Raw genomic sequence first — 19,182 nt, 5'->3', positions numbered from 1 at the left:
ATCAGATTGCTTGCCATCTTGGGAAGGGGGAGAGGAGAGAGAGGGAAAAAAGTTTGGAACTTGAAATCTTATAAAAATGACTGTTGAAAACTATCTTTATTTGTAATTGGAAAAAATAAATATTATTAAATGGGGAAAATTTTTTTTAAAAAGAGAAAAATACAATTTCCCCTTTCTCCATTTTAGTATCATTGTTCTTACTCGAGGCAGTATGGTGTGGTAGATCGAGTGTTAGATTCTGAAACCTGGGTTTAGAAACCACCTTTGATATTTATCAGCTATGTGACCATGGGAAATTTTCTGAACCTCAGTTTCCTCATCTGTGAAATGGAGATAAACAATACCCATAGTGCCTATGTCATAGGGTTATTGTGTAGGCTAAATAAGACCATGGATGTAAAATGCTTTGTTAATCTTAAAGCATTTAATAAATGAATTATCCTTATTGTTGCTGTTCTCAGGATCCATGGGAATACTCGTTCTCTTGACCCAGAATGCAACCTCTTCATACCTATTTCATTAAACTGCTCTGGCTAAAATCCCTTCACCATCCGTTGGGCAGCATCCTGGCAAAGAGCCTTCTGTAGCTTAGCTAGTTAGTTCTTGGAAGGCAGAAATGAGGTTCATTCCCAGGCTTGTCCTCAGCATCCGTCCCCCTCGTGGGAAATTCTGGAATTACTTTCAAGGATTCAGGGTCATCCCCAGGCGGTGATGCGCCAACGGGAAAACAACAAACAGTTATTAGGCACTTACTATAAGTAAGGTACTGTGCTAGTTTCTGGGGATACAGATACAGGGGAAAAGAAAGTCCTGGTCTCAAGGAACTTCCATTTTAATGCAGGAAGACAACACATCAGAGGGATCAGAAGAGCAGGAAGTAGGGGGACAGGGCATGGTGGCGAAGACAAGAGAGTCAGAAACATGAAGCATGGCTGACCTGGAACTATTCCCCAAATAGCAGCCCTGGAAGTAACTCACCAATGGGAGAAAAAGCCATCATGGTGGAGGGACGTTCCTGCTTGAGAAGGCCCTGGGCATAGGTTGAAGTTCCAGGCTAAGGAGGCAGCTAAGGCAAGGTGACAAAAGCTGGAAAGTCAGAAGCACTCAAGTTTGTTGCTCATGCCACTGAAAATAAAAAGTTGGGAAGTTTTCAGGTCGTAATGGTTTTATTGGGAACACCAAAGCACCGGTGAGAGAACAAGACGCAAGACAGATGGAAAGAGGAAAAGTTTACCAAATTCAATTCCAAAGGACCAGTTGAAATGCAAACCTAGATTAGTAAATGAAAATGAACAGTTCAAGTAAGTTTCCCCATCTTTAAAATGAGGGGTTTGGCCTATGAGATCTCCAAAATCCCTTCCAGCATTAACATTGGATGATTCCAAGAAACAGATGGAATACATTTGTTTAATTACTAGGCTAGGCTATAATAGGAACACTGAGAATGGGGTTTAAAATCCTTAAAGTTAAAATGACCAACTTAAAATTGATCAGAAATCAAAAGAAAATCCGAATATCAAAATACTATGTGACAGAGAAATGAAAGAAAGTTCTATAAAACAAATTATTGAAATGGAGAGCAAGAGAGAGAGAGAGAGAGAGACAGAGACAGAGACAGAGACAGAGATAGATAGGCACAGACAGAGAGGAGAGGAGACACAGAAAAAAGGAGGAAAGGCACAGAGAGACACACACACAGACACAGAGACAGAGAGAGAGGAGAGGAGAGAGACAGACAGAGAAGGGGAAGAGAGAGAGACAGAGAGAGAGACAGACAGAGAGAGAGAACAGAGAGGGAGACAGAGACAGAGACAGAGACGACAGACAGACAAAGGCAGAGAGACAGAGAGAAGCCAGAAAAAAAAAAACCAACCAAAAACTTAAATGGGATAGTATGACTAGCTAACAGAAATAGCCCAGGTACAGACACCTTTAAGTATAGATCTTCCTAAAAATGGAAGCAATGTTTGGAAAGAAAGGCTATGAACAATATTCTATAACATATGGGGATTCCCAATTCCGTTGGGAATCTATTTTCATAGATTAGAACTGGAATGGGCTTTAGAATTTATACTAAAGATAATCTGAAGAGTATAAAGGACCTGTCTGCACCCTGTCATTTTATTTGGAAGAACGGTACGAGCTGGAAACGAGCTCAGCATTTAATGATCAGAGAACAGCTGAATAAATGGTGTTACATTCATAGGATGATAGATTTAGAGCTGGTAGTGGCCTTAGAGACCACATTCAGCTCCCTCATTGGACTCATTAGGAGACTGAGGCACAAAGCCATTAAATGATTCACTCAGGGTGGCACAGTTAAGTGTGTGAGGTGGAATTTAAGCCAAGATCTTTGTGATTTTAAGTGCAGTGACCTGCCCCTCTGGGAGGAGACCACTGGAGTCAACATAATTCATACAGTGTACTGGCACTGTCCCTTAGGACTCCTTGGTTCTATTATTCTGCCTCTAGACTGTAGCCCATGAGTGCCCCACGTGAATAGTTGGATTGCACCAAGGTGTTACGTGTTCACTTCATGATCACACTAGATAATTAGCTACCAAGTGATCAGCCTAAATCACATGGTTTTTAAATCTTGTTTTAAAAATCTAACTACAAAGTAAACAACGTCAATAGTAACAAAAATAAGTGAGTGACCTTCTTTCCGAGGTGATAGCTTCAAAGAGGACAATCCTTGCTTGCATTCCTGCATTCTGGCGTGTTGTTTTAAACTCACCAGACTAATTGTTTCTACCTCTCCTTCAGAACCTATAAATCAGAGGAGTTCCCAAAAGGCTGTGTTTCCTAGGTTAACCCCAATCAGGAAATGTTACACCATGAGCCATATCCTCTGTCCTATGTTCAGCAGGACGGACAGCGTGATGTAGTTTCTTCTCAGTGGATTTATGTGAAAGGAAGTTACTCTGATCTAACTCTAATTCAGCCAGATTTTTTTCTCTTAAATCACAGTTTTACAATTAGACAGCTTAGAGGAAGTTTAGGACAGGATGTTGATTAGGCTTATTATGATTATTTGCTAGATCTCAGAGTTGGAGTTGTAGTCAGGGCCAAAACCAGTGTGCCAGGGGAAGCTTCAAGAAAGACAATCTGAAGGGGGTAGGAATAAGCAATGCCAAGGACTTTCAAGGTACAGAGGATAATTCCACCATGGATGAAATATGTTGGGAAACGGGTCAGCCTGAAACCTGTGGAGTTTGGAGGGAGAAAGGGAACCCTATGAGAGGCTACCATGAGAAGGAATCAGGCAATGAGATGATAGTCTCAGGACAACTGTGAGGAGGAAAATGCATTCCCTCAAGGATGTATGCACCCGGGGACAAAGTACAAACCATCTCACCCTAGTTATGGTTTTATCCAGAGGTTTCTTTTATTTGGCAGTAAACAAAATTCAGACTAATTGACAAAGGAAGATTAATCAATAATTTGAGTTTCCTAGTGCTTACTCCCCAACACTGAGTATACTTTCTAGTTCTCAGTTGTGTTGAGGACAGTTTTGACAAAGGGGGTCTACCAGACCTTCTTTCATTTTTTTCTGAGCCCTTAATGGATATAATCAGAGAGTATTATCTCTTTTTGTTTGGCTAAGAAGTTATATACTAGAAATTACTGACACAAAATCAGGAGATTTTCGTTTGAATCATGCCTATGATTCCTATTTGGTGAGTAATCACAATCAATTCCTGAGCCTTCATTGTCTGTTCTATAAAATAGGCCTAAAATACTTACATCTACCGTCCTATAGTAGTTGAGACGAAAGGTTTTGTAAGCTACAAAGTTCTAGATAAATGTGAACTATTATTACCAAAGTTATAAGATAGCTCCAACCAGGCCAGTTTCATTAAAAACAAAACAAAACCAAACCAAACTACCTTACTCTTTATCCATTCATCAGCATAGTCTTAAGTGTAAACAGTTTATTTAGTAATTTTAAAAAGAGTAAAAAAAAACCCTTTCTGACATTTTTTAATATTTCTTCTATTCCTTCTATGTTTACTCAAAATTAGAAGTTCCTCTTTCCTAGAGAAAGCCACTGGGGTTCCCAACTCATTTTCCCTAATCAATCAATCAATCAATCAACTAACCTGCATTCATTAGAGTCCTAGTACGTGATAGGGATTTAAGACAAAAACAAAACATTTTCTGCCTTCAAGTGGCTTACATCCTATTAGAAGAGATGAACGTGTACCTACCTAGATATATTCAAGGTAATTTTGGGGATGAAGAATTAGCATCTGGGGTGATCAGGAAAGCCTCTTGCAGAAGGTGGTGCTTGAACTGAGTCTTGAAGGAAAACAGGGCTTCTAAGAGGCACCATTGAGGAAGGAATACATTTCAGATGGAAGGAAACTCCATGCTAAAGCATGAAGACAGGAGATAGAGTATGGTGTATGAAGAAAATTTAAGAAGGTCAATTTGTGGACCACAGTGTTTGGGTAATAGAGTGGAAAAGCAAATTGGGGCCAGATTGTGAAGAGCTTTGGATTCCTAACAAAGTTTATACTATCCCATAGGGGGCCACCATAGTTTATTGAGTAGAGAGGTAATATACATGTCAGACCTGTGCCTTAGGTAAATCACTTTGGTAGTTATGTGAAGGATAGATTAAGAAGGGGGAAGACTTGAGGCAAGCAGGCCAATTATAAGACTAGTGCAATAGTCCAGTCAAGAAATGTTAAGGGTTTGAACTAAGGTCACTAAGGGAGTGGAGAGAAGGGAATATATTGATGGAGATGGATTGGTTGATGGAGATAGAAAATGCCAAGATCTGGAAAATTATTGGATAAGGAGAGAAAGAAGTAGAATAAAGATCTGAGGATTAGACCAAGGTTGCAAACCAAGATGTCTGGAAGATGGTGATACACTCCACAGAAAGTGAAAAGTTAGGAAACAGGTAGGGGTTGGAGAAAGAGAATGAATTCTGTTTTGGACATACTGAGTTGAGATACCTATGATGAATTCAGTTGATGATGTGGGACTGGAGCTCAGGAGAGAAATTCAGGCAAAATATGTAGATCAGTGAGTTCTCTGCAAAGAGGTGGCAATAAAATCTATGGGAGTTATCCTCTAACTCCTTGGAAAGGGAAGGTGGGGCAGATAGCTGAAGAGAAGGGTAAGGAAGCAAGGGTAGTAGAAATGTCTTCTCTTTGAAAGGATATCAGGAATTAAAGGCACTGACCTAGAAAGAGATGAGATGGAAGGGATCTGGATAGAAGGGCCACCAAGAAAAGAAAGCCACTGGAGAGAGACTTGTGAATTGGACTCAGAGCAAGGAATAGATGCATTAGAAATGATTGGAGGAGAAAAACTGACTACAGAAAAGATGTCTGGAATGGAGGGGAAACATACAAATGACTGGTTCTGGGGAAATTTTTAAAGTATGATAGCTGGTTTATCTTCAGTTTTCTCTCTTTTTCTGCTTCCATCCCACCCCAGGATGGTGATGGTGGAGGACAATTTAGGGGCACCATGTTCTCCTGCCAATCAAAATCTGTTTTTAGAAAAAGTCTGTCCCCAGTTATTTTTGCCTTTTGATGTAGTTCTTTTCCACTCTTAAAGTATGTACTTATTTCATTTAGCTAACTTTATGAAATGAAAGGATTTTTCTTCAATTAAAGGAATTTCAAGTAGCAGCAAGGGTATTTTACTAGTCAGGAGATTCCATCTCCTATATTCCCAATTAGGCTTTAAAAAATCTAGGTTTAGATCAGCCCCTGGATTGAAGTAAAGAGCAAAAGTATCAATGGAATTCTTCATTTAGGACCATGAAGTGATGCATGGGGAAGGGAAGTAAGCAAGAATGGGAAAGACAGTTATCCAGTTACCCATAGGGACACAACAGTGAGAAAGACCTGGAAAGAAAGAGACCTACACACAGGGACAAAGACAGACACAGAGACAGCAAAACGGAGGAGGAATGAGCGTGGGGAGACAGAGAAGAAAAAGAAGAAAAGGAAGGAGTAAAAGGGAGGAGAAGGAGAAGGAGAAGAAAGATTGTGTACTGGGGACTGGAAAGTGAAAGTGATAGACGACCAGAGAACCTATTCAAGTCGGGCAGAGAGACGACCGGAAATATAACTGAAGGATAAATGATAATGAAAAGAACATAATATGAAGTAGAGAAAGCATATCTATAAATATAAAACAGGATCTGAGAAGAGACTGGGCCACAGAAAGCAGGTGCTGCACTAAAAAGCAGTTGTGTATAATCCGAGGCAGAACATACATGGGGTATGTAGAAGAGGAAAGTAGCCCAGCATGTCCCCTATTAGGATAGCCAGGATGGAGGAGGTTCAGGAGAGTACTAGAAGAGAGATACAAACAGCTTTGGGAAAAGAGTAGAATCCGCAGAAGGGATGCACAGGAAGCAATGGGTTTGAAATAAGAGGGAAGATGGAGCTAAGACTGGGGTGCATGGAAGTCAGGCGCCGGAAGTATTGAGATAGTAGCAAAGATGGAGAATACAAAAAATGGGGAAAGAAGAATCAGGAGAAAAAGAAGCGAAAAATGAATCGAGATGGCGAGTGGAGGGCTCCGGGAACTGGGGACTGGGAGTGGGGAAAACGGAGTAACACTATCCAAGGAGCGCACCGCTTAGACCAAAAGGCGGCAATGAAATTGCAAAGCGAGAGGTGGCTAGCGTGGAACCAGGAACACAATAGCTAAAAAATCCAGGAGAAGGAACCTCACAGGAAAGAAAAGAGGCAGAGGACAGGGCAGGGGCGAGAGAGGGGAGGACAGAAGGGATGGAGATCGCGAGCAAGGACCGCAAATTGAATGAATAGGACTGGCGAGGCGAAAGAAGAGGCTCCAGGCGGGGGTGGAATGCAGGGGAGGCGCAGAGGAGGCGGGAGGAGGCAAAGAAAGGCGGGAGGAAAAGTGGGGAGCAAGAGGGAGGGGAGGAGAGGGAGCCCAGGGAAAGGCAGTCAGGCAGGCAGGGAACGGACCTGCCCTCGTCTCACGCCTCACTGGCTCTCGGTGCGCGCGAGCTGGAGACACTCGCGAGTCAAGCAGGGACCACTTTCCTCCCCATCAGCAGGAACGCACGCAAGCATTCGGGGAGTCCTTTGCAGCCCATTCCCCCAATCAGGACTTCCACGTCCACGTTATCCCCTCCAACCCCTCACTCCCTTCCCTCCTCTGCGCTCGGTCAGGGGTCTTGACTGGAGGGACATCGAAGTCTGCGTGCGCGATCCCCAGGTCCCTCTACATCCATCTCTCTGGGGCTCTCTTAAAGGGCAGGGGCTCCGGGAAGAGCTTCTGAGGGTCTGGGCCAGCTGTGCTACTGCAGGGACCTCGGGTGACTTGGAGACGAGCAGTAGCAGCGGCGGCAGCGTCTGTAACCGGTAAGAAAGGGCCAGAAAGGGGCTGGCCCCTTGCTTACCCTGGGCACCGAAGGCGACCAACAGGGAAACCGTGGAGGAAGGAGATGGAGAGTGAGCCCTGGGAGCGAGCTGTTGGGCTAAAGCTGAATCTTCAAGATAGGGATGCTGCGGAGAAATGCCGGGAGGGAACGGATGGGAAACTGGCCCTTCCTGTTTTGGTTTCAGTTTCCAGATACCTGCGGAACTAGCGAGGGGTTTGGCATGCGCCAATTCAGCTCCATGGATCGGCAGTAGATTCGTAGGCTCCCAGACTCTACAACCCTACATGCCTTAGCCAGGCTAAATCCCTTAGATTGGTTTGTCCATTCCATCTCACTAGGACCGGATTTCCTTACCTTGCCTTCTTTGGGCTAATCGTACCTGGAGTATCAGCAGAGGTCCTAGGTCTGGGAGAGGGGCTGGAAGGTGAATGTAGAGAGTCAGTGCTGCGCAGGTTGTGGGGAGAGGAGACAGGATCTTTTAGTGAACCTTCAGACTCGGTGCTTTTCCAATTTGTGTAAGTTGTCCTGGCTGCAGAGACCAGAAGAGAAAAAGAGGAAGGAGGAAAGAGAACAATAAGGAAAGGAAGAAGGAAGATGTTTCCTGAGGGGTGGGGGAGGACAGGTTTAGGGAAACGTAGGAAGGGCACGTTCGGATGCCAGGTGGGCAGAAGAACTTGTAGGTGAATCTAAAAGACACTGCTCATTCTCTCCCAGAAATTAGCTGTCAGGCACCCAGAGGCCTGGGGAATATGGCAAACACTTCAAAGATCCAGGCAGGAAAGTTAGAATTTGTTAGCTATCAACACACAAAACTTGGCTGTATTTTGAAACTAAGGAAATGAAAGGAAGGATGTTTCCAGAAAGCCAAGGGGAGACAAATGAATATTTTACAAGTTGAGTTCTAGGCACCACATTGTAAGAGAGATAATAACAAACTGGAGCTAATTCAGAGGGGGATGAGGAAGGTAGGTTGGTTTGATGTCTGGGGAACTATGCAGTTAGGTGGCATAATGAATAGAATACTGACTTGGAGTCAGGAAGACCTGTATTCTAATTCTGCCTCAGACATTTATTAGCTATGCCACTCTAACCTCAGCTTTCTCATCTATAAAAGGAAGGGGGTTGGGCTTGACTGCCTTTAAAATTCCTGTCACTTCTAAATCCTATGCCATATGAGGCTTGGATACAGAAATTGTGACTATTTAGCTTGGAGGAGGAAAAACTTAGTAAGGATGGGCATGATAACTATCTTCAAATATCTAAAAATCTGTCCTTTAGGAGTGAGATTTCACTAATTCTGCTGGCCTAGAGAGGAGAGAACTAGGAACAATGGGTGGAAATTATATTGAAGCAGATTCTATTTCCGTATGAGGAAAACTGCCTAGCAATTAGTACTACTCCTAAATGAATGCATAGGTTATGGTGTTAATTCCTGTCCTTTAGTAATTTGAACAAGCAGAGGATGGATGATCACCTGTGGAAGATGCTCGGTAGTCACTGGGCTTAGGTTCAGGAGATCTTCCCTCTGTTACTCTTTTGAAAGCTCTCTCAGCCTCTCTGGATCTCATCTATAAAATGAAAAAGTTGGGCTGTATGATCTCTAGGTCCCTACCAGGGCTAATAATCTATTGATCTATGGATTCCTGCATATGTTAGGAAATAAAATTGGGTGTAAGGTCTCATCCAGCTTTGAGATTCCATGATTCTGAATATTTGCTTCCCTCTCCCTGGCAGGCTAAACTGACCTTGGAAGGATTTTTGGAAATAAGTTGCCACTCTGATGAAGACCCATTTATAATGTATACCTGTGCAGAAAAAAAAATCCCTCTGCAATACAGAGGATGATTTCTATTCATAGACTATCCCTGGGAATAGATAACATAGCCTCCCCCCTCCCACCTTGACAGCTGTTTTCATAGTAGTCTACTCATTTTAGGTTCTATATTTTACTCTGTCATCTGTTCTGTGAAGAGGTTTTATCCAGTAGCTAATTTAGATTCTTCTGTGGAAAAATTTGAATAGCAGAAGTAGAAAGCTTTGAAACAAAGGTATGTCTACATTGAAAAGGTCACTTTTGGCTTTAGGCTGAAGGTGTTGGTTAAGCAGTTTCCCTTTGGTAAATAAACAGAAGGAACTCTCAGTACCCTGAAAAGAGAATAACCCTTTGGGAAATATTTCTTACGTTTTCTTTATCCTTGAGCAAAATATCTTATAGTGCTCTCAAGGGTCTACTGTCATAGAATAAAACACAGTACTTTATTCTGTGAAGACAATAGATGAGTATGCCAGTGACAAGAATGTTTTAGTAGGAGTCAGTATTGGAAACTGGATTCCAAATTTTATAAAATAGAAACAATCGGGATCCTAGGGAGCCCTGGATGACTATTGTTTGAAGGAATGTTTATTTTGTAAAAGTTAAGAATGGTGGTCACCTACATAAATATCATGCTAAACAGATTGGTTTAATATGAAAATATTTATTCTGATCTTGAAGTTTATTTCAGATAAACTGAAAGGAAAAGATGAAAAATGTGATCCTACTTTTTGGTATAAAATCCAAGCATTTCTTATGCCAAGGTTTTAATTTTCTGTTAAAATTAAAGACATTTGACAAAGAGGCATTTAGGATATGCTGTTTTTCTAAAAAGAAATACAATCTGTTTTAAAGACACAAACCATTCAATTTGTTTGAGGTTGAACAGTTTCTTATTTTTAGTTTATACTGATCCTTAACGATCATTTGGCTTATCTCATGTTTAAGGTCTAATGGTGGCCATATCTACAGATAAATAACCTAGGATAAATGATAGCAATTTTAAAAAATTCCGATTTGTAATCTTAATTTGTTATGAGAGAAGTATAAGGAATGTATTAATGGAAAATATTTTCAAAGGAAATATACATAGAAAAAATGACATTAGGTTTTTGTTTGTAAATTTCAATATTACTTTTTTTAGATGAAAGTAACAGGAATAATTGTGGATGTAAGCTTCAATGACCTGAATGATATTTCCCCAGATTGCAGATCATAAACAGATTACATATTACAGCTGTAATATATGATTTATAGGATATATATTATATTCTAGGTCACAGAGTTAAATTCTCCTTTAATGAATTAACCATTGGCCTAAAGCTATCAGAATTGGGAAGAAGGAGATTTTTTAAGGGAATCGGAATTTCATTCAATTCTTCTAATCATTTTTTCCCATGATAATGGAGTGGGTGAAAATTTTTCTCTTTAACAAAGGTGATTTCCTCATCATTAACTTATTTTACAAACATTCATGATTCTGAACTTCTGACTTCTTCATATAAGGAGGCCATATCTGTAGATAATAATCTTCAGGGTTAATATTTTTAAATGGTACTGCAGAAGATAGCTGTGATGGAGACCAACAGTCCTCCCCATAGGCTTTACCCATAAAGTAAAGACTGTCATTTCATTGGCAACTATAGCCCATTTATGAGTCTGCCCTTAGTCTACAACCACACAGGGCTTTTTTAAGGAGAATGAATATCCAGTTAAGTCAAACAAGCAGTGGATTCACACAAACCAGCTGGATGTAGAGACACAGCCTCATACAGATATGGCTGAAGTTTTTGCTTAGAAAGAAAGGCCACCTCATTTCTGAATGCTGCCTGGCAGTGTGGCTGGCACTGGATACTCTTCACAGTCCTCAACCGTGGCACATTGCTTGAGATCTCTTTAATATTTTTTCTCCTGTCCCCTCTGCTTTCCATTGCCCTCTTTCAGCTCACCAAATAAGATTTGCTTTCCTTCCATCCTTTCAAATCCAGTGTAAGCATCACCTTTGGGTCTGTATTTCAGGAAGGTGTTCCAGGAGTTCCTTCCTGGCCATCCTGGCTTGCTTTCTGCTGATCATCAGGACTTGTTGAAGCTGATAAACTTACTCAGGAAGCTAGAAATGTCTTCTGCACAGGGCATAGGCTAGGAGTGCAACCCTGAAGTTGTGTGCTCCTTTGACAAGTCAAGTCAAGTCAAGAAGTATTTATTAAGAGCTACTTATGTGCCAGGCAGCATGCCAAGTGCTGGGAATACAAAGATAAGCAGAAAGAAAGACATTCCCTGCCCTCAGAGAGCTTACATTGTAGTGATGGAAGATAACACATAAAAAATTGTAGAGGAAGTCTGTGAGGAGAGTGAGAAGAGCAGCTTAGAGAGGAATAATACATGAAAGGAGGGTGAGGTAGATGTTCAGTCATTCCTTCCACATCATGACTTTCTCCATCTCAATTTTAATATATCATGGGTCAGCATAAGAAATTAAATGAGAATTTTGGGTGCATTTTGCAAAAGCTGAAGATGATATGCAAAGGCCAGCGATGACATAGAAAAAGTTTAGAAACTCAGAAATGCAGAAACTGTATGTATAGTATTGTATAATATCAACATATTATATTTTAATACTGAAAACACCCCATAAAAGAAGAAAAAAATTCAGACATTTCTGGTATGGAGGACCAAATTTTTTTATTCGAATTTTCCAGATCATGGGGGACAGCCTAGCCTTGAACTGTGGAAGGGATAACTATACTCCTTAAAATAGAGGTTCTGGAAAGAACTAGTCAATCAGAGGGAGGAAGGTCCTTCAATATGTGAAGTCCAGGGCTGGAGGGAACTTGAAGAATGTAGAGGCTTTGGGGGCATTGTAGAGGAAGTCCAGGAGGAAAGTTAGGAGTACAGCTTCGGGAGGACCAGCACATCCTGTCATCTTCTCTCACCTGTGCAGGAATGCTTTACAGGTTTTTCCACTCTATCCATCTCTCATTCTAATAATGAATAAAAAGGTTTGTGATGAGGGTGTGCTCAAATAGCAAATATTTGGTCAACCATCCAGATTTCATTTTTAACAGGAAGCACAAATTTGGATTTTCCATTTCTAAATCCTTTCTCATTACCAAGAAAGTGATGTGGTGCATTAGACAGAGAACTGGCTTTGGAGCCAGGAAAACTTAGGTATGAGTGTATCTTCTGACTCATGTTGGCTGTGTGGTTCTAGGCCAAGGTGCCTCACCTCTCACTGCTCTCTAGGCAATACTTTTGAGATTATAAATTGCTGAGGAGGTGCCAACCTACACCAGTAGAGGGAGTTCTCTCATTTGAGAGCTCCCAATGCCAATGAAATTGCTGGTCTAGTCTGTGTCCCATTACCAGCTTCCATGAAGGATCTATCACAATTAATCTATGACACTGGTCAGTGTAAACCTTAATGATTTGGGACTTCTGACTTATTTTCCTTCAGATAAATAGGCTGTATCTATAGGCAGTATGTCTTTGTGGTTCATATTTTAAAATAGTGCTATAGATGATAACTGTGATGGGGACCAAGTTGGTATTTGAGCTGCCTCAGTGCCTCTGTCTTAAGAAAACCCAGTGTATAGAAATTGCAGCTAACAAAATAAATGAAGGGGCAAGTGTCTGCATCACAAAACAGCTCTCTGGTTTGTTGCCAGATCCCCTTAGACACTGAGCTCCCAGGTAAACTTAAGTATTTTATAGCTCTTGAACGTAATCAGAGAGTGGCAGGTAGAGGCTGGAGATAGTTAAAGGTCAGTCAGTAAGGAAGACTAAGCATATTTGAATTTCCAAATCCAAGTCAATGGGGAAATGCAACCTAATGGACCCAGATTTATTTTATGTTCCCTAATACACCTGAAGAGAGGTATATGCTTGTGGAAACATTCAAGTTTGGAATGGTGATGAATACTGGTTCTATGTAGACAAATTGAAGTAATTGCTAGGCTAATTTGGTCCAAATAACCTGCTTTGGATTTTGAATTCATATGGAATCACTATCATTATTTCCAACAAGGTGCTGATCGGTATTTTTAAGTTCTAAGAGTCAAGGCTAGATAGTCACAGTGAATCTGACCAGTCACATATATAGTGCATTCTTTCCTCATGGCACCTCCCATCCTGTGGTACTTAGTTTGTGTTGTTCAGTCATTTCAGTCATGTCTGGCTCTTTGCGACCCCATTTGTGTATCAGAGCTACAGGCAACTTTTTAAGACTAAATTAGAGAGGGGTTGTGATCTGAATTGGTGGAAGGAATTATTACAATAGGAGTTCTCATAGCCAAAATCACAGATCTTTTGCGTATTGATAAACTACATTTTCTTTAGGCCAACAGATGCATTTCTGCTGGTCATGCCTATAGTAGTGTAGTCAAATCAGATGAGACCTAAACATGGGAAATATTGTCAAGAATTTGTCTGATATATTTGTGTATTTTGTATTATAGCTGGTTGTGTTCAAGTAGAATCCTTTTGCAGCTGCTAGCTAGCTTATTAGATAAAGCACCAGGCCTGGAGTCAGAAAGACCTGAGTTCAAATTTGTCCTCAGACACTTACTAGCTGTGTGACCCTGGGCAAATCATTTAACCCTATTTGCCTCAGTTTCCTCATCTGTAAAATGAGCTGGAGAAGGAAATGGCAAACCACTCCATTATTTCTGCCAACATCCCAAATGGGGTCACAGAGAGTCAGACACGACTGAATAAGAATCCCTTACTTGGGGTTAAGCTCCATGGGATCAATGATCATATCTTATTTAAACTTTGCATTCCCTCCAGGGCAGATAGCATAATACTTTTTTGCCTCAGAGGCATTTAATAACTGTTTATTGAATTGAATTGAAAGTGAGCATACACCTTTTCTCTTTTTTTATATTAATTTTATTTATTTTCAGTGTTCTACAATCTCTACCAAATAACTTAGATTTTTTCTCCCCCTTCCCCCTCCCTCCCCCCTCCCTCCCCTGGGGCATACAATTTTATATAGGTTCTAAACATGCATTCCTATTAAATACATTTTCACCATAGTCATGCTGTGTAAAAGAATTATAATGAATGGGAGAAATCATATAACAAACCAAAACGTAATACACAAAAAAATGATCTGCTATATTCTGCAATTGAATTCCATAGTTCTTTCTCTGGATGTTGAAGGCATTTTGCCTTAAAAGACCGTTGGGAATTTTAAATCCTTGCATTGCTATGAAGTTCCAAGTCTCCCAGAAAAAGTTCTTGTACCCTGTGGTCATTGCTGTGCACTAGGTTCTCCTGGCTCTGCTCCTTTCACTTAGCATCAGATCATGTAAGTCTTTCCAGTCCTCTCTGAAGTCTTCCTGTTCATCATTTCTTACAGCGCAATAGTATTCCACTACATTCATATACCATAATTTATTCAGCCATTCCCCAGCTAATGGGCATCCCCTTAATTTCCAGTTTTTGGCCACGACAAAGAGAGCTGCTATAAATATTTTTGTACATGTGGGACCGTTTCCCATTTTTATGGTCTCTTGGTGATACAGTCCTCATAGTGATATTGCTGGGTCAAAGAGTGTGCATATTTTTGTAGCCCTTTGGGCATAGTTCCAAATTGCTCTCCAGAATGGTTGGATCAGCTCACAGCTCCACCAACAATGTATTAGTGTTCTAACTCTCCCACATCCTCTCTAACATTTATCATCTTCCTATTTTGTGATGTTTGCCAATCTGATAGGTGTGATGTGGTACCTCAGAGTTGTTTTGATTTGCATCTCTCTAATCAAAAGAGCATACTCCTTTTTTCAAAGGATTCAAATTCAGTAAATCACACTTCACAGCCAAATCAACTTGAAATTAATTTATTTTTTCTCTGTTGTTTCAGATAACACTCAGGGGTTCTTTAATTCCTTAGGGTCATCATTAGGAACGTCAATTATTATTACGTTGTAGAGGTATGAAAATGCCCATTATTAGAGTATTCTGGTTAATTCAAAGCAGAGGGCTAAGTATTTCTTGTTCTTCAGGTCTCATCTAATTTACCTAGTACTGTAGATGTGGGCCAAGTCCTGCCTACTTCAGATGTAAATGAACATTGAGAGAGATGCCCCTACTTACTCTTCCGGGCCTCTGAAGGACCAGCAGGAACGCATGCTTCATTTGACCTAGAGAAGTCCAATTCAGGGGATGCTTAACTCTAATGAAGTAGAAAACATTCAGTCAGTCATCCAGATGTTTTGTTCCATGATGCCAGGGTCCAGCTCCTGGGCAGCATTCATTAGAGTTAAAGGAGGCATGGACCTTGGTGCTAGTGTGCTCTGTCAGCTAGGCTATTACTACATTGATAAAGACAACTGGTAAGTAGAGGCAATTATATGCAGATAATTTGTCATCACCCTGCTTCTGGCTTGTCTTGCTATGTGCGATACATATGCACATGTATACATGTGTATATACATACACACATGTTTATATGTGTATATACATATATGTATGCATGTATGTGTATACATGTACGCACATACAAGCAATTTATATATGTGCCGTGTATATATGTATATACATATATGTATATATGTATGTATGTATATTATATATATATGAATATGTGAAATTAAATGTAGCATAACTGACATAGCACTGATTTTGAACCCTTGGGCAGGCAGGCTTGTACTTGAATCCTGGGTCATCTGTGCGACTTCCTCTGTGTATATAGACAATTGTAGGTGGCACAGTGGATAGAGTGCTAAGCCTGGAATCAACAAGACTCAACTTCCTGAGTTCAAATCTGGCCTCAGACACTTCCTAGCTGTGTGACTCTGGGCAAATCACTTAAGTTTCCTCATCTATAAAATGTGCCGGAGAAGGCAATAGTAAACCCCTGCAGTACCTCTGCCAAGAAAACTACAAATGGGTTCACAAAGAGTCAGACCTGACTGAAAATGACTGGACATCAAACATATAATAATGTGTGTGTGTGTGTATATATATCTATATCTATCTATATCTTTTTCCAAGCCTATATGTCTATCTTGTTCACAGACCTGAATTTTCCAAACTATCAATTTTATCAAACTTTCAGATTCATTGTAGCCATGCTAATGAGTCAGATTCTTTCATAGATAGAAGGAATTAAGGGGTCATTCAAGAACATACATTCTTCTGACCCCAAACTCAGTTTATACTTATTCAATTTGCCCTTATCAGATATTTCCTGAGATGTACCATGATGTAGTGAATAGAAAACTGATCTTAGACTTAGAAAGGCCTGGCTTCAAGTCTTACCTCTGACATACACTGGCCTGAGGACATCATTTAACTTCCGAGGTAACTTATTGTTTTAAACCTAAGGAGCAAAGAAAGATTCCATCTCCTTTTGGTGGAAAGAGCTTCCTCTAGGGGAGGTCTTTCTACCAAGACTGGACCACAACTGTAATTTCATGGGACTAGAGAACTCCTGAAGAAATTTGCATGACTACAGCAGAAGACTAGTGCCTTCTCTGCCCCTTAGACTTAGAGCTGTCTGGGGACATCCAGAGCTTGGGACTGGCCCACGGTTGTAGAACTAAGATGTATGAGAAGTGTGGGACTGGGACCTGGGTCTTCCTGATTCCAAGACCATCTTTCTATGCCTCTCTTTCTCTTCCTTCCCCCCACACCTTTGCTTTTTCCTTCCCTTTTCTGTCTCTCTGTTTCTCTTTCTGCTTTATTTCCCTGTCTCTCCCCCCACTCTATCTCTTTCTGTCTTTGTCTCTGTGTGTGTCTCTCTTTCTGCCTCTCTTTCTCTGTTTGTCTATCTCCCATCTCCTATGGAGGAAACCCAAAAGGCAGCTTAATTAATTTAAGAGTGAATCAAGTAGAAATCTAGGGTCCAGAAAGAGACAACGTCTCCCTCAAAATATGGAAGCAAAATGCTTATCCCTATTTTCTATACCCTAGGGCCTACCTCCTGTTTCACAACTTAAAAACAAAGGCTCCTCCCCCACTGAAGTTCTTTCTTTAGATGTGACTGTACCTGTCTTAGAGCTCAGCCTTCAAAGCTGCTGGCAAAGATGCTTCATTACTATTTGGAAATGGAACAAGGAAACTCTCCAAAGAAGGGCCAGTATAAGAGTGACCAAGAAAACACACCAGATGCTAAATCTTCTCTATCCTTGCTTGGTACAGATCTATCTGGTCTCCAAAATTTGCAGAATAAGATTTACTTCTGCTCTACAGGCATGCAAGTGTGTGTGTGTCTGTGTGTGTGTGTGTGTGTGTGAATGTGTGTGTCTGTGTGTGTGTAGGGAAAGGGGCAATAAGCTGGTGCTGATCCAACTCAAAGTGTAACATCAGGTTTACCGCTCTGATGGAGGCAGAATTGGCTTCATCCGCAGATCTAACGACTCCCGTTTACTTAGTGCTTCATGATTTACAAGGCACTTTGCAGGCATTTTCTCACTTAATTCTCACAATAACCCTATGAGGCAGGTAGTACTCATATTTTTACACTCATTTTACAGCTGTAGAAACTGAGGTTCAGAAACATGAGTTGCCCAAGGTCATAAAGTAAGAAGTGACACAGACCCAGGCCTCAAATATAGGCCTGCCCTTAGGCTCCAACGTTAATGATCTTCCCCACTCAACTACATTGACTCTAATTTATTTAGTTCAGTTAGTTCAGTCCAGTACGACCCAATCCAATCCAGTCCAATCTGATCCAGTCTATTCCAGTCCAGTCCAGTTCAATAAACATTTACTAAATACCTACTATATCCAGGACATCTGTGCTGGGGATACAGTACCTGTCTTCAAGGACTTTATATTCTCTTGAGGAGATACAGTGTATTCATAGATAAATAGATAAGGAGTCAGCTAGCTGGCTCAGTGGATAGAGCACTGGGTCTGGAGTCAGGAAAACCTGAATTCAAATGTGACATCAGACACTTCCTAACTGTGTGACCCTGTCACTTAATTTCTGTTTGCCTTAATCTACTGGAGAAGAAAATGGCAAACCACTTCAGTATCTTTGCCAAGAAAACTCCATGGACAGTATTGGCCTGATATGGTCCACAGTGTCACAAAGAGTCGGACATGACTGGATGAATGAACACCAACAAATCCAAAGTAAATAAAAAATAATGAGACACTCAGGTTGCTCAGAGTACTGGACCTGGGGTTAGAAAGACCTGAGTTTGAATCACACCCTCAGACTAGCTGTGTGATCATGGCAAATTATTTAAAACCTGTTTCTTTTTCTGTAAAATGGGAATAATTTATAGCATTTACGTCACAGTGATGATGTGAGGATCAAAGGATATATACACGTTAATGGGCAATTTTGTTGGGGAGAGGGAATCTTAACAACTGAGGGGGATGTGGTAGATCAGGAATGGCCTTGCAGAGATGGCTCAAGGATTGAGTCCCGAAGGGAGCGTGTTGTTGCTGAATCATTTTTGAGTTGTTGACTCTTCATGACCTCATTTGGGGTTTTCTTGGCAAAGAGATTGGAGTGGTTTGCCATTTCCTTCTCCAAAGGAGCTAAGGATTCCCAAAGGCAAAGGTGAGTTGGAAAAGTATTCCAGACGTGGAAGATAGATTGCAAAGGCATGGGAGCTGGATATGGACTGACACATGCTGAAAACAGCAAGTACTCTCTAGGGATGACATTTACTGTCATCTTTATGGCAACTCCACTGTCTTATCATTTTCAGTGGCCTCTCATTTGTGGAATCCTTTTGGAAAGGATGGGACATAATTGAGTGGTTCCCGTCTTCCTGGAGACTCACTGTTTAAATATTTCTTTCTAAAAGTTACAAAGGAAATGGAACCAGAAACAACTCATAGGAGGAATCTAAAGTTTTTTTATTTGAATTGGTTTTGGTGTTGACTTTCAGAAGGTCTTCAGTGATACCAAATATAAAGCATCACAGAAAAGGAAAGAGCATGGATTATTTGGAGGACAAAAAAAAGAGAGGAAACAAACAAAAAAAGTAATACATTGTGTTTTTCAAGGAGTGCAATGTGC

At 40.8% G+C, this 19,182-nt stretch overlaps 1 protein-coding gene and 1 long non-coding RNA gene across 3 annotated transcripts in view; one reads left to right on the top strand and one right to left on the bottom strand.

Annotated features, from left to right (window-relative positions):
* Nucleotides 1-397: 397 nt before the first annotated feature.
* LOC140516888 (uncharacterized) lies at nt 398-8,038 on the bottom strand. Of its 2 annotated transcripts, none has more exons than XR_011971427.1 (3): nt 7,764-8,038; nt 979-1,125; nt 398-678 (listed from the first exon to the last, which is right to left on the bottom strand). It is a non-coding gene; the product is annotated as an uncharacterized lncRNA (long non-coding RNA). The 2 variants fall into 2 exon arrangements; XR_011971426.1 differs by lacking the exon at nt 7,764-8,038 and adding an exon at nt 7,403-7,698.
* ZNF488 (zinc finger protein 488) overlaps nt 4,997-19,182 on the top strand; it is a 36,464-nt gene continuing 22,278 nt past the window's right edge. The window contains exon 1 of the mRNA XM_072627739.1: nt 4,997-7,364. Coding sequence (XP_072483840.1) covers nt 6,796-7,364 — 569 coding nt within the window. The 5' untranslated portion in view covers nt 4,997-6,795. The remainder of the gene's footprint in view (nt 7,365-19,182) is intronic.

This window comes from Notamacropus eugenii, chromosome 1 (assembly GCF_028372415.1).
Source record: "Notamacropus eugenii isolate mMacEug1 chromosome 1, mMacEug1.pri_v2, whole genome shotgun sequence".
Lineage (NCBI taxonomy): Eukaryota > Metazoa > Chordata > Mammalia > Diprotodontia > Macropodidae > Notamacropus > Notamacropus eugenii.
This window is presented reverse-complemented; position numbering and strand designations above follow the sequence as displayed.